This window comes from Hylobates moloch, unplaced genomic scaffold (assembly GCF_009828535.3).
Source record: "Hylobates moloch isolate HMO894 unplaced genomic scaffold, HMol_V3 SCAFFOLD_2, whole genome shotgun sequence".
Lineage (NCBI taxonomy): Eukaryota > Metazoa > Chordata > Mammalia > Primates > Hylobatidae > Hylobates > Hylobates moloch.
The window spans coordinates 56,338,014-56,361,468 of record NW_026652277.1 but is presented as its reverse complement, the minus strand read 5'-3'; the positions used below and the strand labels follow the sequence as shown (position 1 = coordinate 56,361,468).

Here is a 23,455-nt window from a genome sequence, read left to right as displayed (position 1 = left end):
TTAGTTCTTTAAGGAATCTCCACACTGTTTTCCATAGTGGTTGTACTAGTTTACGTTCCCACCAGCAGTGTAAAAGTGTTCTCTTTTCACTACATCCACACCAACATCTATTTTTTTTAATTTTTTGATTATGGCCAGTTTTGCTGGAGTAAAGTGGTATTACATTGTGGTTTTGATTTGCATTTCCCTTATAATTAGTGATGTCTAGCCTTTTTTCATATGTTTGTTGGCCATTTTTCTATCTTCTTTTGAGAATTGTCTATTCATGTCCTTAGCCCACTTGTTGATGAGATTGCTTGTTTTTTTCTTGCTGGCTTGTTTGAGTTCCTTGTAGATTCTGAATATTAGTCCTTTGTTGGATATATAGATTGCAAAGATTTTTCCCACTCTGTGGGCTGTTTACTCTGCTGATTATTTCTTTTGCTGTGTAGAAGATTTTTAGTTTAATCAAGCATTGTTTGGACAAATTGTTACAAATCATTCCTGCAGGACTCCATTCAGCCTAGATAACCATACCTTTGGCCCAGTTCTCACAGAATTTCTACAGAAACCCTACCTCCTCAAAGTAATAAAAAGTTTGCATTACAATAGGACTAATATCAAAGAAAATAAAAATAACAATTGGGCTACTTATAATGATTACTTACATAGCTTTCTCCATTAACGAACTCACAACAGCTCTGTTAAGTAGGCAGGACAAATACTACCACCCCCAGTTCACAGCGGGAATAATAGTACTTGCATAATAATAATTCTTGAGGGATTCTTAAATGCTGGCACTGTGTTAATTTCTTTATATTCATCGAATATCCCCAATAACCCTATAGGTAGATACCATTATTTTCCCCATTTTCAGGCTAGATAATTAATGAAGCTTAAAAATGTAAGTACCCTGCCCCCAGGAGTGCATAATTATTAAGTAGCAGAACCAATGCTTATATTTAAATCAGAAACACTCAGAAGTAGCATAAGAATTTAGTAAAATCGAAACACACCCTCATGCAATCCGTATTATGTGGCCACGTGCCTACCAGGGTCAGCTGGATGGTACTTGTCTGCTAGAAGTGAGTTGAGGCAGAAGAATCAACACAGGAGCTGGAAGGGCCTCTGGAAATCAGCTGGGGACTACAGACAGGTGTGCAGCCCTCGGTTTACAGAAGCTGTGAGACCAAGAGAGTTCCAAGACCTCCAGGAAAACATCTCCCTGCTAAAAGGCTTTTCCAACCTTTAGAAAGCTATTCATTTCCCCCTCTTTCCATCCTCTTTCTCTTGCTATCTCTTTATCGCTCCTCCTGCCTTCTTTCTTTCTTTCCTTCAGTAAACGTTTTTTGAAACGATGATGAGCAAAAAAGGCCTGATCTAGTCTACGGCGCGTTTCGGTGGGAAGATGAACACGCCTTCCCAGCAGAGTAAAACGTGATTACACCAAGGACCGCTTCCCTCTCCCTTCTCTCGGCCAGGTCCACGTCCCCAGGCGTCGGCCAAGGGGTTGGACCGCGCAGCGGGGCGTCAGAGTTGCCAGGCGCCCGGGGCAAATACTGGCAGCTTGTGGCTGTCCCGTGTCCTAGCGACGGGGCGGCGGCAGGGCACACACACCGCCCAAGCCCGGACGGTGGCCGCGGAGCTAGGGCCACCATGGAGGACTGCAGGCTGCGGCTCCGGCCGGGGACGTTGGCCCCGGTGCGCGAGGGCGTGAACCGCAGGTCTGCGTAAACGCTCAGCGCCCGGGCCGAGGGCGCATCCCAAGAGGGCCGCGCGGGGGCGCCTGGAGACCCGCGCTTGCTGGGGCGGGGGCGGGGGATGGTTCCACGGCCGCTGCGGGCTGAGCGAGAGGTCCCACCTGCCTTCCCTCCTCAATGCTTCCTGTACGTACAACATAATACGCTGAGATAACCAACGCTCGGCGCTGCTCTTCGCAAAGGATTTTTCCTGCTGTCATCCTCACAACCCCCGCCTCCCGCGCCCCTAGGGATGTAGACTGATATCCCCATTTCTGGTGGGAAAATGATGGCCGCAGAGTCCGCTGCGGAGGCCGATTTAGCCCAGGACTCTCAGCCCTCCTGCTAGCCACCCACCCTTCTCCGGCCTAGGCAACCAACTGTTCGCCAGATGCCCCGGGGCGCCTGGAGCCCTGTATCCGATGTTAGGCATCTGCTGCCCCTGGAGCTTTTGGTATCCAGATGGCGGCTGCGGCCAAGCGGAGCCCAGGGTTGGGGGAGCGCCTGGGGTGCTAGGGAGTTCTGCTAACATTTTGTACGGTTGTGGTAACCTCAGAGCAGGAACAAGAAGGTTTTTGCCTTTGGCGACTCTTTGAGAATCTTTTGAGAATGGAATTCGTCTCTCTTGGAGACAGCACGATGTGGTGGTGAAGATTCCAAAGTCTAGAATCAGAAAGGCTTGAGTTGAAGGCTAGTTCTCCTCTTGTTTGCCTGGTGACCTTAGGCAAGTTGGTTGCTCCTTCTGGGCTCACTTTCCTAACTATAAAATGGGGCAATAACTTAGGAATCAACTTTCTAAGATTTTTGTGAGGATTAATGGAGATAGCACATGTAAACTTGTCACTGACACATAGAATGTATTGTGTAAATGTTAGCAATTATTCATAGTTGTTTCTAGCAATTATTCATAGTTGTTTCTAGCAGTTATTCATAAGAGCTTCCTTGGGAAGCTTCTCCCCCCATTTAAAAACTTTGTTTTGAAATAACTGTAGGCTCACAAGAAGTTGCAGAAATAGTACAGAGGTCCCATGTACCCTTCCCCTAGCTGCTTAACAGTGGTACCATTTTGCATAACGATAGCACATTGCCAAACCAGGAAACGTCATTGGCAGAATATGCTAATTGAACTATAGACCTTACTTGGATTTTATCAGCTCTTACTTGCACTCAGGTGCGTGAGTTCTGTAACATTTGGTCATATGTATACATAAAGATACAAAACTGTTCCATCCCCACAAAGGAACGCTTAGTACTACCCCTTTACTGTCACTTCTTTTCCTACCCCAGCCTTGGCAATCACTAAGCTGCTCTCCATTTCTGTAAGTTAGTTCTTTTGAGAATGTTAGATAAATAGAATAATACAGTATGTAACTGTTTGAGACTGGCTCTTTTTCACTCATCATAAAGCCCCTGAGATCCATTCAAGTTGTGTGTATCAATAGTTCATTTTCGTTGCTGAGTCGTGTTCCTTGGTGTGGATGTACCAGTTTGTTTATCCATTCACCTGTTGAAGGATATTCAGGTTGTTTTGGACATTCCAGTTTTGGGGCCATTATGTAGAAAGCTGCTATCGACATTTGTATACAGAATTTTCTAAGAACATATTTTTTCACTTCTTTAGGATACATGTCCAGTATCCTTTTGCAATTCTTAAAGAGGGAAATATCTATATATCATGTACTAGTGTCTGTGAAAACAGTAAATATTTAGAAAAATTGTTTTGTTTTATTTTATGGGCCAAGCAAGATTTTTCCTGAATCTAACATAATGCAGAGTGGTAAGCTTATTAACTATGAGAGGCCATGTGGGGGAGCGGAAAGCCCTCCCTTTAGACTAGTTGCCTCACTCTCCTCTTGGAACTTAGTTTCCTTATTGAAAAGAGGAAAGTGGTAGCCAGGCATGGTAGCACATGCCTGTAGTCCCAGCTACTCAAGAGGCTGAGGTGGAAGGATCACTTGAGTCTGAGAGGCAGAGGTTGCAGTGAGCCAAGATTACACCATTGCCCTGTCTCAAATTAAAAAAAAAAAAAAGAAAAAGAAAAAGAAAGGAAAGAAATGAGGAAAGTGGCTCATGTCTGTAATCCCAACACTTTGGGAAGTGGAGGCAGGAGGATCACTTGAACCCGAAGTTTGAGACCAGCCTGGGCAACATAGCAAGACCCTGTCTCCTCTCTCTACAAAAACAATTTAAAAATTTAGCTAGGCATGGTGCCGCACACCCGTAGTCCCAACGACTTGGGGAACTGAGATTGGAGGATCCCTTGAGCCCAGGAGTTTGAGGCTGCAGTGAGCTATTGAGCTGTAATTGCCACTGCAGGCTAGCCTGAGCAACAGAGTGAGACCCTGTCTTGAAAAACAAACAAACAAACAAACAAAAAAAAAAAAAAGAAAGAAAAAGAAAAGTGAAGAAAGTAGACTGGATTTCTTTTGGGATCTCTGCCAGTTCTAACATTCTATGAAGTTTCAGCTCACTGCCACGTACATTCCCCATTTTGAGTTATATGGCTGTACTTAAACAAAAATATTTGTTCTCAGATTTGATTTCATGAAGTGCTTGGATGCATGAGTTAGTTGTAAATGTGCATATAATGAACTTTGTAAAGACATTTAATATGGAGAGTTACTAATAGGTAATGCTGAATGGGTCATCAATCTTATGATTAGATGTAATTTCAACATCTTTCTGCCATTTAGCTATTTAAGAGTAATCTGTTAAATGCAGAGAGTAACTTTTTGTTAAGTTCATCTTTTTGTGTCCTTTCATCTAGATCTTCACAGTACAGTTGGGTTAAGCCCTTAAAACAACACATACACATCTATGCAACAAGCAAGAAGTTTCTAGGACTCACTAGAAAAGAATTGGGATCAGGCTGGAATCTCTTAAAAACACTTTGTAGCAATGGGTGTAGCAAGGATTAGATTTGGTGTAAAAAGACATTATAGATAAAAGGGGTCTGAAGGTGGAAGAGGCTTCAGGGAAGGACACGAAGACTCTAGAAATATCTGACTAAGGCACTGCAATAGGTGAGGATAATGAGACGCTCAGATTCCAAGTCGTGGCTTTGGTGTTCGCTGGTCGTGTTAGGTTATTCAGGAGCTTGTTCTATTTTCCTTCCTGTTTGCCCATCTGTCTCTTCCATCTCATCTCTATGACCTAACTACTCAATGCTAACAGGGGGCTGGTGGATAAGGAGGCTAAGTGAAGCAGCTGTATATATGGCGGTAGGGAGAGGTGGAGGTTGTGAATGAGAGAGCAGATGATTTGTCTCAAGTGGGCAACCAATATACCAATTGTGGCTCCTTGGAAAAGTAGACCCACTGTTCACAGATCTTGAAAAATCTGGCTTTTCAAGAGAAGCTACTTTTCCCGATTATTTATGTGAACATTTTTATTTATCAGAAACTCCAGTAGAGTGATTAAGCACCTTTTTCTGGAGCTGCCTACCTGGGTTAAACTCCCAGCTCTACCATTTATTAGCTGTGTGACCTTTGACAAGTGTTTTGTTTTTTAACTTCTTTGTGCTCAATTTCTTATCTGTAAATGGGAATAATACTCGTGCCTAATTCATAGGGTTGTTATGAGATTTAAATATGCTCGTATGTGTAAAGTACTTAGAACAGTGTCTGTTATATTGAAAATTCTCAATTTATGTTAGCCATTATGATTCTTATTAAAACACAAGGAGGACCAAATGACAGGTTTGTTGGCCCGATGTAGCCCACGGACAGCCATTTTGCAACCTTTGATCCCCTGAGTTTAGGGGGAACCCACAGAGGTTATATGAAGAGCCAACGCCATTCAGCTGGTTAGGGGCTGAGTTGTCAGTGGGATCCAGGTTCTTCCCGCCCAACTGCACTCTGTCCCTTTTAGTGAAGAGAGAGGGTCCTTGGGAAAGGCAAGAACTTGAGTGTCCTTCACAAAGCGAATGGAGAGATGAAATGTGGTGGCAGCAGTTGGAATAATGAATTAGATTTATATAGAGTGACATGGAAGGGTCTTTAAAATATAGTGCTGGGTAAACAAGAAGCAGAATAGTGCCATTTACGTAAATTAGGAGTGCATGCACACAAAAGGACGCTTCAGAATTTCAAGGATGTGTACAAAGGATATATTTCAAATCCACTAGGGCAGTTTTGCTTTTGCAAGGGAGACCAGTGAGAGTCGGATGTGGGGATAAAATAGATAAGAAAGCAAGAGAGGGGCCTTGTACAGAGCAGCGATTCTGTGCTATGAACTAGAAATATGATTAACTCCAGCTTCTCTAGTGAATCCCTCTTCCCCTACCCCCCACCCTAAAAGCTGGAGACCAGCCTTCTCACTACCTCCTTCTCCCGCCCAAGTCCTGTGGTTAATATGAACAGGCATGTGGTATTCTAGGTACAAAGAGAATCTATCTACCTTCCAGATGTTTCACAAAGCACAGGAACGAGCTGAAGTTCCCCACCTCTCTGCACAGCCGGCAGTTGGTATTTCTAAGGGGCTGGACGACTTCAGGAAGGGCTGCCCGCCTTGCACTGGTCTGGTGACTCAGGTTCCTGTGGAGGGTTTTCTGCCCCAGGTTTATCACAGAGCTCCCCAACTGGCCCCAAAGAAGAGGCAGATCAAGCTGCTCAAGGAAGCAGACCTGCTTTCCAAGCTCTCGCCAGCCCAGCAGGCTCGGAAGGCATTCCTGGAGGACTTGGAGGCCCACCTGACCCCACATCCCTTGGCGCCCTACCCGAATCTGGAAGAAGCTATGCCCATAGAGGTGATGTGTCCTAGGGTCTGTGGGAGGGGCTTCACTGGGGCCTTGCAAATAATTCTATCTAAATGTCTAGGAAGTCCCTATGAGAGGGTAACATATTTGTAAGAGGAGCAATGAATGTCTCCCACAGGGTGCGAGTTCTTGTGGGCCTCAGAGCAGCCTTCTGTCCTCTGTTCCCAAAAAACACAATCAGCAGCAACATGCACACTGCTCTCTTTGCTTCCTACGAAGCCCTTCAACTTACAAAGATGCCACAAATCAGAAACGTATGACTTCTATTCCCCATAATTTATACCCATCTACTGTACTTTGCGTTGTGACTTTTTGGGGGGAGGAAACAATGAGAGGGAATTGTCTAGTCTTATTTTTGTCACTTTAGCCAGGTATTAGGAGGTGCCCTTAAATACTTACTAATGGATGGAAAGAATGAGACTGGAAAGATCGTGGGGAAAATCCTCCTAATGGTCCAGACTAGGGCTGGACAGCAGCAGCTCTGTGATGTCACCAATGTCCCAGGCCTCTCCTGACTTTAGCTCTATATCCTTAGTATGCATCTCTTGTCTTTGTATCTCAAAGTGGCTTCCATGCTTCCAGGCATTGAGTCTGTATTTCAGACAAGAAGAGGGAAGGGACAAAGGTTAAAGAGTGCATGCCAGCTGACTCTGTCTTTTAATTAGGCAAATAATAGCTTTCCCAGTAAACATCTCTTTCGTCTGACTACTCCTGGTTGCTAGGGAGTCTAGCAAATGGAGTTTCAGAGTTGGGCATTGAACCTGAGCAAAACCCAGGTTCTATTAGGTTTAAAGAGAAAAGGTAGAATGGACACTGGGCAGGGAGCTAGCAGTGACTGCAACTCCATCCGCATCCCTGCAGCCTGTATTCTACACAGAGAGCGAGACAATGATTCAGAAAGGCAAATCTCTGCTCAGAGCCTTCCAGTGTCCCCTTCTGTCTCAGAGAAAGCCAGAGTTCTTGCTGGGATCTGAAAGGCCTTGGCATTCTGCTCCTCACTGTACCCCTGTTCTGCTCCCTCTCCGACTTCACCCCTGCTCCTGCCACTCCAACCACTCTGGCCTCCTGGCTGCTCCATCGACATTATGAGCATGTCCAATTCAGCTCTCTGTTCTGGTGCCTGGAACACTTGCTCCAGACAGCTGCTTGGCTTACTCCTTCACTCCCTTTAGATCAATGCTCAAATGTCTCCTGATTGGAGAGGCCTGTATAAAATAGCACTTCCCTTCCACCCTCACATCTACTCCTTACCGTGCTCTACTTTTCACTGTAGCACTTGCCGCCACTGAGCTCCTCCCACAATGAAAGCTTATAAGGGCAGGGACTTTATTTGTGTCTTTCACTGTGTACCGCCAATACTTGTCCTATGGCAGACACTCAATAAGTAATTTTGAATGAATGAATAAATAAATGATCAGTGGGAGAGAAGTCTACAGAAAGGACAGCTAGAATCGCTGATCAGTTAATTTCTCTCTGGGGCTTTCCTTCGCTGCCTCCTGCAGGCCAGAACTTCTGAGTCCATGACAAAGAGATTGTTTCCACACCTCAGATGGCACACGAGCATGGCTTGGGATTGTGGCACTGATTTCCACGTGTGACTTCTGCAAATAGGTGTGTTGGCTTCCTGCTGAAGCAGGATCTCTTATGGTGCTAAGGTGGCCATCAGAAGATCCAGGTTTAGGCCCTACCCACTTAGCAACCCCAGCAGAAAGAGAACACACCTTTTTGCATGATCCCAGAAAAATTCCATAGCCTAATTATCACGGATCCAACTTTGATCATGTGTCTATTCCAAAGTCAGTCACTGTGGTTCTGATTGTTTGGTCTGCCTTAAGAGTGAGGATGGGGTCAGGCTAATTCAGACCATGCAGGTTGAGAGTGGAGAGAGAGGTGGTTCTCCAAGGAAAAATCCAGGTATTAATGAGAGGGAAAGTAGATAGTGGGCAGTAAAAAACCACAGAAATCCTTTAGAGGCGCTTCACTCAGTGGGGCGTTTGGGGACAGGGGTAGGCCCAGAGACATATTCCATTCTAGAGGAAGTAGAACTTTAGTAAGAGGCTGTGTACCCAGCGTCCAGGTGATGGGAGGTTTATCCAAGTGGTGCTGATTATAATCCCAAAAGACATAGTCCCAAACATCATAATCGTGAATGTTGAGATCCCCAAAGTCTAAAATCCCACAAATCACAATCCTGAAAGATTAAATTCCTGAATGTTGAAATCCTGAAAGCCAAATTCTGGGGAAGGGATTAGTGTGTTTTTGGTTGTATGCAGGATAGTTGCATCGTGGTAGGTGGACCTATTACCTTGCTATTGTCCTTATTTGGAAATTAAATATGGTTTCAGGAGATGAGTATGAGTGCCAACCTGACAAGAGGTGGACTTAATTTTAGGTGTCAGTTTGACTGGATTAAGGAATTCCCAGAAACATGGTAAAGTGTTATTTTGGATGTGTCTGTGAGGATGTCCCCAGAGGAGATTAGTATGTGAGTCTGAGTGGAGCAGGTCGGGAAGATCTGCCCTCAGTGTTTCAGTGCTTCAGAGATCATAGAGTAAGTGAAAATGCAGGTGAAAAATACAAGAGATCTCCTCTGCCAAATTATTCAATTGTGTACAATTTATGCCTCTTCACGTATAACACCGTGGTTGCCTTTGAGCATGTGACACCCTTTGTCAGAGAATTAAAAGAATTTGACAAGCTCAGCAACCTTCTGAACCAGACATTTGCTGATATTGAGATTCCTCCAGTGTTATAACCACATAAAATGGTGAACTATTCTTGGTTAAAGATTTGACTGTCAAGAAAGATAGACTTCTTGTATTTACCACTAAATCTAACATAGAAAAACTAGCGCATGTTTTGCTTTGGCTATTGGATGGCACTTTCAAGACCGTCCCCACTTTTTAAAATCAATGATATACAATTCATGCCCCTGTTGGATCTGGAAATTCTAAAACTTATCTACTTCTTTATATATTAATGACTGGAAACAAATGAAGTATTTTATAATCACTTATTTGAAGATTTGGTGGACTATGCAGAAGAAAATGGATTTCTTGGAACTCCCAAACCAAAATGACAGGTTTGGAATTAAGTGTAATCAAAGCTTCTAAAAGTGAACCTGAAAGAGTTATCAATAAAATTTTTTTTCATGTGGTCTAACACATGTGGCAGAAATTCAGATGAATGGATTGGCCATGTGATTTGGCAATGACAGAAACTTGAGTTTAAAAATGAATCATTTCATGATCCTACACCCAAAAAACCTTGAAGATTCATCCAAAAGACTCCTAGACCTGATAAACGACTTCAGTAAAGTTTCAGGATACGAAATTAATGTTCAAAAATCAGTTGTGTCTCTATACATTATCAATGCTGAAGCTGAGAACCAAATCAAGAACTCAATATCATTTACAGTTGCCACAAAAAACTAAAATACCTAGGAATACATTTAATGAAGGAAGTGAAAGACCTCCACAAGGGGAACTACAAAACACTGATGAAAGAAATCATAAATGATGCTAATAAATAGAAAAACATTCCATGTTCATGTAAAGGAAGAATCAATATTGTTAAAATGACCATACTATCCAAAGCAATCTACAGATTCAATGCCATTCCTATAAAATTACCAACATAATTTTTCAAATAATTAGAAAAAACAATTTTAAAATTCATACAGAATCAAAAAAAGTGTCTGATTAGCCAAAGTAATCCTAAGCAAAAAGAACAAAGCTGGGGTCATCATGTTACCCAACTTCAAACTATACTGCAAGGCTACAGTAACCAAAACAGCATAGTATGGGTACAAAAATATGCCCATAGATTAATGGAACAGAATAGAGAACCCAGAAATAAAGCCACACACCTACAACCAGCTGATCTTTGACAAACTTGACAAAAATAAACAATGGAAAAAGGGCACCCTATTCAATAAATGGTGCTGGGAAAACTGGCTAGCTATATGCAGAAGAGTGAAACTGTGTCCCCATCTCTCACCATATACAAAAATTAACTCAAGATGGACTAAAGACTTAAATGTAAGACCTGAAACTATACAAATTCTAGAAGAAAACCTACAAAAAACTCTTCCAGACATTGGCTGAGGCAAAGAATTTATGACTAAGACCTCAAAAGCAAATGCAACGAATACAAAAATAGACAAATGAAAATTAAGCTAAAGAACTTTGAAAAAAAAAAAACTGCAAAAGAAACTATCAACAAAGTAAACAGACAGCCTGCAGAATGGGAGAAACTATTTGCAAACTATACATGGGACAAAGGACTAATGTCTAGAATTTATAAGGAACTTAAACAATTCAACAAGAAAAAAACAATTCCATTAAAAAGTAGGCAAAACCGTGAAGTCTCCCCAGGAGGTTAAGGCTGCAGTGATTGCACCATTGCACTTCAGCCTGGGTGACACAGTGTGAGACCCTGTCTCAAAAAAAAAAAAAAAAAAAGTGTCCAAAGGACATGAACAGCCACTTTTCAAAAGAAGACATACAAGCAGCCAACAAACATGAAGAAATGCTCAACATCACTAATCATCAGAGAAAAGCCGATTAAAACCACAATGAGATACCAGATACCATCTCATATCAGTCAGAATAGCTATTATTGAAATAAAAAAAAACAGATATTGGCAAGGATGCAGAGAAAAGAGGATGCTTATACACTGTTGATGAGACTGTAAGTTAGCTAAACCTCTATGGAAAACAAGATGGAGATTTCTCAAGGAACTAAAAATAGAACTACCATTCAACCCAGCAATTCCACTACTGGGTATCTACCCAAAGGAAAAGAAATTGTTTTATCAAAAAGACACCTTCACTTATATGTTTATCACAACACTATCACAATAGCAAAGTCATGAAATCAACCTAAGTGTCCATCAATGATGGATTGGGTAAAGATAATGTGGTATGTATATACCATGAAATACTATGCAGCCATAAAAAGAATGAAATCATGTCTATTGTAGCGACATGGATGGAACTGGAGGCCATTATCCTAAGTGAAATAACTCAGAATCAGAAAATCAAATACCATGTGTTCTCACTTATAAGTGGGAGCTTAACAATGGGTATACATGGTCATAAAGATGGAGATAATAGACACTGGGGCCTCCGAAAAGGGGGGTTAAGAGGGTGTTGAGGATTAAAAAACTACCTATGGGGTACTATGTTCACTATTTGGGTGATGCGTTCACTAGAAATCCAAACCCCAGTATTACACAACATACTCATGTAACACACCTGCACATGTACTCCCTGAATCTACAATAAAAAATTAAAAGATAAAATAAAAAGTTTTTTTAAAGGAAAAAAATAAACATGAAAAAAAGTGTCATTTTTTTGCATTAGCATTCCTTACAGCTGCTGAAATTCCAGGAGCTTTTAATAAATTAAAGCTGCATCTACCTGAAAAGATCAGTGATATTACTGACTAGTTCAAAAATAATTATAGGATAAGTAAGATAAGAAGATGGTGTTGCTATTGGATCACCAGTATTGTTTCTGCCAACTTTGGGGTCTGTATATGAGTATATGTGGAATGGATTTCCCTGTACCCAGAACAACATAGAAGTATGGCACAGAAGAGGGGAAAATGTAATAGGGAATATTCATGTGAGTGTATATTGAATCACAGAAGAATTTTAAAAAGAGCAGTGCATGTAGAAAATGAATATGAACGTATTCTCTAAGGAGAGCCCTAAAAGAAAAAAAGCAACTATTTACTATGATGCAAGACTTCAAAATATAGTTAACGATCATAAATGTCCGCCAGTTCTTATGGAATACCTCTGTGTAATTGCCCATAATCTATCTCTCTTATACATTTTTTAACATGTTGAATTTTCTTCTTAGCTTTTTTTTAGTGCCCCCCACACTATTTTAAATTGTAAATGCTATTTTTTACAATTCACTATGTTATGTGTCTCATCTTTGCATCATTTCTAATGCTGGAGATATACATTGTGTAAAGACTTTTATAGAGCTCTAATTCATTTCTTGCATTTTTTTGCAAATTTGACTTCATGAAAATGCGTTGTCACAACACTAACTTTGTGTGTAAGCATTGTCGATTTACATAAAAATATTGAAACTTCATCAATGAATGAAGAGATGTCCTTTTTTGTTCATCTGTATTTGTGAAAGATAACATTTCTTGATATCTTGGTTCTTTGGGTAACTGCACATAGAGTGGTGTCCCATCATTATTGTTTTTTGTTTGTTTTTTTGAGACAGGTTCTCATTCTGTCGCCTAAGTTGGAGTGTAGTGGTGCAATTATAGTTCACTGTTACCTCAAACTCCTGGGCTCAAGGGATCCTCTCACCTTAGCCTCCAAGTATCTAGGACTACAGGAGCGCACCACCACGCCTGGCTAATTTAAAAAAAATTTTTTAATAGAGACAGAGGTCTTGCTATGTTGCCCAGGCTGGTCTCAAACTCCTGGCCTCATGCCATCTTCCTGCATAAGTTTCCCAAAGCACTGAGATTATATGCCTTAAGCACTGTGCCTGGCCCCATCATGCTTTTTGATTGATTTCGTCAAAAGGCTTAGGTTGTACATCAGTGTTTCAGATAACTGAAATTATAAAGCAGAGTGCACACAATTGCCAAATATCATGGTATGCATTTATACATACCACTTTTTGAGCTATTTCTTTATGAATATGGTTTCCCTGCTCATATTATACCCATTGACTTTTGCTAGTATACCTGACTGTTTATGCTTGCAAAAATAAATATATTTTTATTGCCTAATTCATTGTGTAAAATGGCTGATGAAGTGTTCTCTCATTTTTACTTTCTCAAATAAATCTCCATTTAAAAATTTAAGTGCCTTTAAAATACTTTTTTTTACAATTTTTTTTCAGAATTATAGTTTTGGGATTTTAATTTTGGGGATTGTGATTTTGAGGATTTTAGACTTTAGGGATTATGATCTTTCAGGATTTTAACAATTGGGATTATGTCTTTTGGGATATGGTCCAAATCTATCCACAGCACCCAGCATAATACTTGGCACAGAAGTTGGTGAACAGCACTGATGGACTGAAAAGGAAAAGTGAAGGGCAAGTTGGTCTGTTTTGTTGTAGAATGGGGACTCCCTTCTTCAGCACGTTTTTCTTTTCCTCTAAGACTATTTTCTGTTTGCAGCTCTTATTAAAGGTGCTGGAAGTGCTCGATCCTGACCGGAAGCTGGAGGACACATGGGCTTATTGTCAGGACACCAGGAAAGGAATGAAGGAACCCACAAAGCTTTTAAAAAAGCGTTCTACCCAAGTCTACCTGGGACCGTGAGTATTGTTCTTAACCCTTCGATCATTGCTGTCATCTGATGAAACATTCTAGGAATTACCTTCTTAAAGCTTTTCATCTTTAGAATATTTCTAATGAAGCAAATGTAACTAAGTTCCCAAGGAAGAGGGAAAGGAGTCCTAGGTACCGCTCTAAATAGTGCTTATTTCTTCAACGGATGTGATTTATCCCGCAACGACGCAGACACAGGTGTCTATAAGGAAATTCCAGAGATAGTCCCTCCCTATGCTTGAGGGGTAGAAACAGTGAAGGTTAGAAAATCCTTGAGTTTGAGGCAGCTTCTAAGGCTTTCCAATTTCCTTTAATTCAAAAGTGCTCAGCATGCCAAAGCACCATACTTTTGGGGTATCATCCTTTGTGCCCCAAGAAATGTTAAGGCTGGAAGGCAGTGAAGAGATCACAACTCACTGCAGCCTTGAGTTCTGGACTCAAATGATCCTCCTGCCTCAGCCTCCTGAGCAGCTGGGACTTCAGGTATGTACCACCATGCCTGACCTAAGCCTTTTTTCTGAGTATGGGTCTACTGCTTGGAGTTTCCACCCATCTTTTTTGCATAAATAATACCTGTAATACTACCTTCATTGATCCTTCTCAAAGCATTAAGCTTAACGAAAGCACGTCCCTTTTGTAACACATTCTTGATTCCCCAGTCAATATTGTATTTAATTAAATAACATAAATGCAGTGATACGTATACTGGACACAAATAGATTTGAGATACACATGTTTTTTTGTTTGTTTTTGAGACAGAGTTTCGCTCTGTCGCCCAGGCTGGAGAGCAATGGCACAATCTTGGCTCACTGCAACCTCTACCTCCTGGGTTCCAGCGATTTTTATGCCTCAGCTTTCCAAGTAACTGGGACCATAGGTGCCCACCGCCACACCTGGCTAATCTTTGTATTTTTGGTAGAGACGAAGTTTCGCCATGTTGGCCAGCCTAGTCTTGAACTTCTGGCCTCAAGTGATCTGCCCACCTCTGCCTTCCAAAGTGTGGAGATACAGACATGAGCCACTGGGCCGGGCCTACGTTTGACTTTTGAAATTAAAGACCTCACTGATGGGTGCTGAAGAGTATGGTGAACCAGAGAGCAGCCTATCCACAGTACCCAGACACTTAGAGGGGTGTGGACTGTGGTCAGTGTGTTTGGTGGGAGCCACGTAGAGCTTTGTTGGTCACACACATTACCTACATGGAGGTGGATTTAGAGAGAATCTACTGCATTACATTATATATGTTTTTTAGGGTAAGACACAAGGTGAGAGGAACTCTACTCTTAGGACATTTCTGGCTCTTCAGTCCACCTCCTGGTAAATGTAGGAAGGGTAACTGGGCATGCTTGTCTCAGTTCTGCCTTTCTTCCATGAGGAGCAAGATGGCCCATGGGAAGCACAATTTCTCCTTGCTTCCGCATTCTAGAGGGGAGGACTGTCCTGGTCCAGCCCTGCAGGGGACTGGGTGGAAGGGTCTGCCAATTTCTGGGTGTCAGTTAGCAAGTCCTCTTGGACCTAAAGCCATGTCGTCTATCATGGCTGCTGTTAGCAGTGAAGGGGATATTTTGGCTATTGTCTTTGCTCTCTGTATTATTTTTCAAGTTGCTCAGAACTTGGGTGGGGGAGCAAGAGGAGTGTTATATGTAGGGATCTGTGATATAATAAATATATTTGGTCTTTGTCCCCAGTTACTGACACAGGGCTCCTAAAACCCTTGGGATTTCTTGAGTGACAGGAATGCTTTTTATTATTCATAAGGAGCCCCTTTTAGTCACTGGTGAGTTTATGCTAATGAGGCGTTCAGGTTGGGGCCCCTAGATTGTCTTAGAATGTGGCTGGTCACCAGAAAGACCAAGTGATTAGAGGGTTAGAATGTTTAGTCCCACTCAGTGTGACCTCTCAGAGGGGACAGAGAGGGGGCGTGGCTGGAGATTAAAAATTGTTTAACACATATATTTGATGAACCTCCAGGTTGATGAACACATCCAGGTGCTGGCAGGATGCAAACGACACCAACTCCCCCTCACCAGATAATCTGTCCTTTCCTTTAGAGCAAAATTTTTTGAAAGAGGCATTCATACTCACTTAGTCTTTTTCTCTGCGAACAGCAATCAGGCTCTTATCTACACCGCTCCACTGAACCTGACCTTAGTCAAGGTCACCATTGACCTCTGTGTTACTAAATCAGCTCTCAGGGATCACCATATTTGATGTGTACATAGTAGCAACTGATGTAATTGATCATGTCCTCTTTCTCATAACACTTTCTTTACTTGGCTTCTGGAACATCCGTTTTTCATGGACCTCTCTGTAGTCATCTTTTACTGGCCGCTCTTTACCTTTTAGCCTTGAAGTACTTTGGTCTTTGACATCTTTTCAGCACATTTACTCACAACCAAGTGACATCCTCTGGTCCATCTATATATGGTTAATTCAGTATTTGTCCTTGGATGTATAATTGGCATCTCAGACTAGACAAACCCAAAACTGAACTCTTGTTTTCTCTCCCAAACTTATTCCTCCTTCTGCCTTCCCCAGTTCAGTAAATAGGAACCCCATCTTTCCAGTTTTTTTCTGTAACAATAGTTGCAATCTGCCAGCAAATGGTAATGGCTTTACTTTCGAAATGTATCCAGAATCTCACCTTCTCCACTACTGCCAGTCTATTCCAAGATTCCATCACCTCTTGCCTGGATCGTTGCAATAGCTTACTAACTGGTCTCATGGCCTCCACCCAAGCTCCCCTCTCTCAAGTCTATTTGTCACACAGTAGCTGACATAATCTTTTTAAAAATGTAAGTCAAGTCGTGTCATTCCAGTGCTTGAGATTCTCCAATTGCTTATTTTTCGGAGTAAAATCCAAAGTCCTTACAACTGCCTTCAAAGTACTATATGATTAGGTCCCTGTCGTCTCTCAAGCCTCATCCTCTGCTATTCTACTCTTTAATTACTCCTCTCCACGGGACTTTGTGTTCTTTGCTCAGGCCACTCCCAGCTCAGGCCTTTGCACATGCCATTCTTTTCTGTCTGTTATCTGCATGACTTGACATTTACATGGTTTGACTCCTTTCTTCTTTTGGGTCTTTGATCAAATATCACTTTAATAGAGACAACTTCTTTGTATAAATAAAATGCTCCCTACCATCACTCTCCATCCCTCCTGTCCTATTTTACTTTCTCTATATCACTTATAATCACCCGGCGTATGTTTGTTTTCTATGTATCTCTCCTATTCAATTGTATACTCTATGAGGACAGGGCTTAACTTTATTTACAGTTCAATTCTAATGCCTGGCACATAGTTGGTGCTTACTGAGTATTTGTTGAATGAATGGATGGATAAATTAATATGAGTGTTATGAATAAAAGGTACAGGGGCTGTGAATAAAGAGTAGGTTCAGGGGACAGCTTGTGGAGATGCCTCCCTGAGGAAGGCACATGTATGTTGAGATATGAAAGGGATAAGGAAATGGTGACAGCATTGCAGTCAGATGCACCAGCTCAAGCAAAGGCCCAATGGCTGGAGGGAGCAGCATGAATTCACAGAACTGAGAGAAGGCCACATTGGGTGGAGCTCAGAGAGTAAAAAAGGGTGGTGGGTCCCAAAGAACCTGGAGGGCCAGGCCATGCAGAGCCTTGGAGGTTGTGTCAAGATTGAAGTCTTTATTGGAGGAATAGCAAGAGGCTATTGAACACAAAAGCTTGTTCATGAATATCCATAGCAGCATTGTCCTTAACAGGCATAAAGTGGCAACAGCCCAAATGTCCATCACCTGGATATGTTTGTGAATGGATAAACAAAAAGTGGTCTATGTAGACAATGGAATATTGGCCATAAAAAGGAATAAACTACTAATACATGCTACAACATGGATGAGCCTTGAAAACATTATGCTAATTAAGAGAAGCCAGACACAAAAGACTGCATATTGCATGGTTCCATTCAGATGAAATATCCAGAATAGGCAAATCTACAGAGACAGAAAAGTAGGTTAGTTGTTGCCAGGAGAGAGGGAAGTGGGGAAATGGTGAGTGATTATTAATGGCTACGGGGTTTCTTTCCGGGTAATAAAAATGTTCTGGAATAAGATAGTGGTGGTGGTTGCACAACTTTGTGAATATATAAAGGGTACTCTCATACACTTTTGAAGTGGTAAATTTTATGAATTTCATGGTGGATGAACTATATCTCAATTTTTATAAAGAAGCTATTGATGGTGATGAAGGGTGGCCGCATTTGATATGTCCAGAGTTACATTTTGAAATGACTGCTTGGGCTGCAGTGTAGGGAATGGATTGGGGGTTGGAGACTGGGGGAGCCATAGGAGTTGATGATGCAGAGACACTAGCATTTTGCAGCAGTCCAGAGAAGGAGACAGTTACAATCTGCCAGACTTTAACTGAGCTGGATTTTAAGAATGATAGAGAAGTCAAGGATGACTCCTACTTGTCAAGGTTGCCTGAGGCTTTGGTAGACTTCAAGCACAGTAATTTGGGCTTTTACCCAGTACATGTTTTAATAAATGGTACTCAAAATTAAAAAAAATCAACTTATAATGGTAAAATGCTACATAAGTTTTAATTATTATAACTAATCATGATATACTTGTCTTTATGATATTGGTAATGAGAATGTGCTCTTTGAAAAATTAAAATATAATTTGTATGTGAGCTTGCAAGAGACTTTTAGAAATACTTGCTTTATGATTTCCTTTTGCCTCCAAAACTGTTTGAAATCCATTTGGATTTATTGTGTCTCATATTGTAATTCTTTAATGATCTTACTATCTTTAGTTCCAAGAAGACTTCTGTGTCAAATGCAGGCCAATGGCTTTATGAAGAAAAGCCACATAAAATGGATTTGCTCCATGAAAATGGTCCTCGTCCTGGTCTTCATGAAAATGTATACAAAGCAGTTCGTGACTTCTGCAACTGGCTTACTACTTTTGTAAGTTAGTGGTAATACTTAAACCTATTTTAAATGTCGAGCTCAAAGTTGCTTTTATTAAAAAACAGTATTGGATAAAATCTAAGTCAAATCCTCATAGTCATAAAGGAATCATTTTCTTCTATCATGTATAAATAGAAATATTTCTGGTAGATGAAATTTCTGGAAAGTTTGCAAACTTGTGGCTAATTTGAATGTTTATGTTTACATCTCACATCATTGCAGTTGTTTTATATTTTTATTTTCCATTTTAATGTCAGGACTTTCTTTTCTCTCTTTCACTCCTTCAACTCATTTTTCTCAGATTTATCTAGAAGTACTCTGGCAGGTACTCCTTGATTATAATCGTCACACAAAAATGTTCCAACATGCCAGGTGCGGTGGCTCATGCCTGTAATCCCAGCACTTTGGGAGACGGAAGTGGATGGATTGCTTGAGCTCAGGAGTTCAAGAGCAGCCTGGGCAATATGGCAAAACCTTGTCTCTTATATTTTTGTAAAAATTAGGCCAGGTAAAGTGGCTCATGCCTGTAATCCTAGCACTTTGGGAGGCCAAGGTGGGCGGATCACGAGGTCAGGAGTTCGAGATCAGCCTGACCAACATGGTGAAGCCCTGTCTCTACTAAAAATATAAAAAAATTAGCCGGGTGTGGTGGCACGCACCTGTAATCCCAGCTACTCAGGGGGCTGAGGCAGGATAATTGCCTGAACCCAGAGGCAGAGGTTGCAGTGAGTGGAGATTATGCCACTGTACTCCAGCCTGGGTGACAGGGAGAGACTCCATCTTAAAAAAAAAAAAAAAAATAAATAAATAAAAACTAGCTGGGCATGATGGTGTGCCCCTCCCATGCAGGAGGCTGAAGTGGGAGGATTGCTTGAGCCTGGGAAATTGAGGCTGCAGTGAGCTGTCATCACGCCACTGCGCTCCAGCATGGGCAACAAAGCAAGACCCTGTCTCCAAAAAAAAAAAAAAAAAAAATCTGACATAAAGAGACTTTTGACTCAGTTATCAAGGTCTTCCCTTGTGCTTCTTCCAAGAACCTATATAGTTGCCTATTCCTGTTCCTGAGTCTCTGTAGTTGTCTAAATACCTGATGCTTTTCTTGGATTTAAGGTCTTTAGGATTTGCATTCCATGCCCCCACCCCATCTTTTGAGTGTTACTTTTAGTAAGTGTATTTTTTTAGTACTTTTAAACATCAAGCTACTTACTTCATTGGCAAGTGACTTAAGTATAATTCAGATTGGTTTAAGAGAGAAAAGGGAAGCATCCAGATATAGTAGGAACTTCAGGCACAGCTGGATCCAGGTGCTGAAATATTTTTAGATGTTATTCCTATCTCTTGGCTGTGCAACTTGGACTTCATTCTCAATCAATATTTCCCCAAGAAATGGCAAAAGTAGCCACTAAAATTTCCAAGCTTAAATCCTACCAGCGAGCAACCTAAGTGTGAAGACAGCAATGCTTTTCCATTAGGGAAAAGTCCAGGGATTACTCTCACTGGACTAACTTGGGGCACATGCTTTTGCTTGAATTAACCATTATGATTAAGGAGATGGAATATGCTTATTGGCTAGGGCATGACACACACCTAACCCTGAAGCCAAGAGTTGGGGTGTCCAGCCCAGCTGCAACAGAGTGAGAGTGAGGGACAGAGACTCCTCAGAGGGTGATTGGAGTGGGGATGCTGGACGAAGCAGAAGACACCACTATGCCTAGTATCCAAACCACTGCTTGTCCGTAATCTGTTCACATTGGATTGCCTGATTTCCAGCGTCCACTTCTCCCATTCCTGCTGCTGGAGGCGATTCCTGTCTCAAGGCAGGAAACTTAAGGAACCTTAGAATAAAAGTTTAGCTTCTCTGGTAACTGCCTTTAGTTTCAGACCCTGTGACCAAGCTCCCATCTTTACTGACATCCCACAAGCTGGGTCCCTGTCTCATCACCCTGTGGGACTTTCTTCACAGCACTAGCTTGTGCTTTTCCTTCCATGCTGTTTATTTATTTTTCACCTCATTGATTCTGCTTGCTTTATTTCTGCTTCATTATTACTTTAGCCTCATCTTGCCTGTACTTGTCCCTTTATGTCCCTGACTCTGTTTCATGACTCCTGTCTATAAATTTTACTCCAACCACAATGCCAGCTGCTGGCGACTTCATTCTCTCTGTGTTTTCCAGTTTCTGTTCTCCAGTGTGAGATTCTATTGAGTCTAAGATCTTTTAGCCTTGAGCCATATCATAGGTAAACGCTCAGCATACAGATTAGCTGCTCTTAATGTGCCCATCTCTACTCCCACCAGCTGTAGCTGAGGGAAGGAAATGGTGAAGGTTGTTCTGTGTACAGAATGTGGCTGACTAAAACCGCCTCCTTCAGCAGGAGCTGTGAACCTGGCAGCTTCCCTTATACAGAGTGGCAGAGAAAACACTGCCATATCTGCACAAGTCTGGAAAATACTTCTAGAGATGCCACCACTATAAAGTGCTGGAGAAGTTTGCTATGGATCAAACTGAATTTCCCTCAGGCTCATGATTTCCCTCACTGCTTCTTGCAAAGTCCTAAGCTGTCTCTTAATGACAAAGCCCTCCAAACCCCAAACACTTCTTGTCTTCAATGAATGCTGACTGAGCATTTTCTACTTCTCCCCAAACTACCTCTTTCCTCAGCAATGGCCAACTACCTCCCTTAGATTAAAGAAGAAAGCAAAGAGCATTTCACCGATTGCCCTCAATTCATGCAATGTGATATTCTTCCAGGGAATTTCGGACATCGATGAAGAGTTCATCTTGAAACAGTTTGACATTGACTATGAGACCAAACCAAGCCATGATGCGCTCCACACGATGAAGCTAAATCAGGTTCCTCTGGAGCTAAAGCATAGTGTGGGGCTCAGTAAACTGCAGGAGCCAGAGTTCTTCCAGAAACTAGGCTATGAGAGGAAACTACAGAAACCACAGGTAATTGCAGAAGGGGACCAGACCGAAAATCAAAGAAAATTAAGTTGTATTGAAGTCTTAAAGTTCTTGAATTCTGGTGTGTCATGGGTACTGGTTTTTTAAAGTAGAATTCTGGAATTTTTTTCTTGATTAATATTTGTTAAATAAATGCATGTTTAATACCTATAACAAAGTCAGTTATACAAATGAGGCATGTCATTTGGGATTATTTTTAATACCTGAATAGTCATTTTCAGAGATAATTTGTTAGGTGTTTTATATGTTGAAATACTAAAAGTCAGTAGAAATATACATGAATGGTTGTTATTGCAAGAGCAAAATGCTGCAATTAATTATTGTGAATGCTGTTAATATTATGTCCAAAGAATTCTTGAATTTTTGCTGGAGTCTTATTGACCACAAACCATCATTCTTGACCACATGCTTGCCTAATGATTAGCAAGCTTCCTCAGCACCAAGTTTCTGTAAAGATGGAAGAACAAGGTAACATGAAGGAGAAATAACATGCCATGTTCCAAAGGGAAGTACTGTGGGCCCCTAAAGTACCATATACTTTTCTACACAGTGTGTCACTGCAAATATATATACACAAGTCAAGTTATGTGAGTCAACAACAGATTTAAGTGCCTAAGTTGGAGGGGAGAGCCCTTCCCTGAAAATGAAAAACAATATTTTATCTCTAATTGTCTTCTGCCTTTTACACATAATCTTTATTATACTTCAATATTTGGGACATATTAATTTCGTCCTTTACAGTTGAACACATTTGCCAACCTATTTTGACACACATTATGTTTCTATCCTTGACTCCATTGCATAAGGTTTATGAAAAATATGCATTTCATCATGAATATCAGCACTTTTATTTTTCCATTCTCCTTTCATCTTTTTAAAAGGTAAAATGCAAAATGGTATTAGACAGGCAAATTATGTCCATCACACCTGAGGCCTGAACCACTGCTTGTCCTGATTCTGGGCTGAATAAAATTGCTCAATTCCCTGTATTTAGAAATAGTTATGCAAACACTGCTTTATAAAACCATGGAAGTTATTGCCAAAGTTGAGCTTTTGACTGGCAAATGGAGGGTCACTATACAAAAGTTGAAAATATATTTCCACATAATATCTTTTTTCTGCTGACTAGAAGACCTGTTTTTTGTTTTTTTTCTCTTTTTTTTATTATTATACTTTAGGTTTTAGGGTACATGTGCACAATGTGCAGGTTTGTTACATATGTATCCATGTGCCATGTTGTTTTGCTGCACCCATTAACTCGTCATTTAGCATTAGGTATATCTCCTAATGCTGTCCCTCCCCCTCCCCCCACCCCACAACAGTCCCCGGAGTGTGATGTTCCCCTTCCTGTGTCCATGAGTTCTCATTGTTCAATTCCCACCTATGAGTGAGAACATGCGGTGTTTGGTTTTTTGTCCTTGCGATAGTTTACTGAGAATGATGTTTTCCAGTTTCATCCATGTCCCTACAAAGGATATGAACTCATCATTTTTTATGGCTGCATAGTATTGCATGGTGTATACGTGCCACATTTTCTTAATCCAGTCTATCGTTGTTGGACATTTGGGTTGGTTCCAAGTCTTTGCTATTGTGAATAGTGCCACAATAAACATACATGTGCATGTGTCTTTATGGCAGCATGATTTATAGTCCTTTGGGTATATACCCAGTAATGGGATGGCTGGATCAAATGGTATTTCTAGTTCTAGATCCCTGAGGAATCGCCACACTGACTTCCACAATG

General features: G+C 41.3%; 1 protein-coding gene across 1 annotated transcript in view; it reads left to right on the top strand.

Moving 5' to 3' along the window:
• Window positions 1-1,635: 1,635 nt before the first annotated feature.
• The window catches only part of FAM47E (family with sequence similarity 47 member E), a 32,852-nt gene continuing 11,032 nt past the window's right edge, over window positions 1,636-23,455 (top strand). The window contains 6 exon segments of the mRNA XM_058433704.1: window positions 1,636-1,709; window positions 6,124-6,188; window positions 6,191-6,465; window positions 13,642-13,781; window positions 18,589-18,742; window positions 21,496-21,696. Of these exon segments, the coding sequence (XP_058289687.1) occupies window positions 1,636-1,709; window positions 6,124-6,188; window positions 6,191-6,465; window positions 13,642-13,781; window positions 18,589-18,742; window positions 21,496-21,696 (909 nt within the window).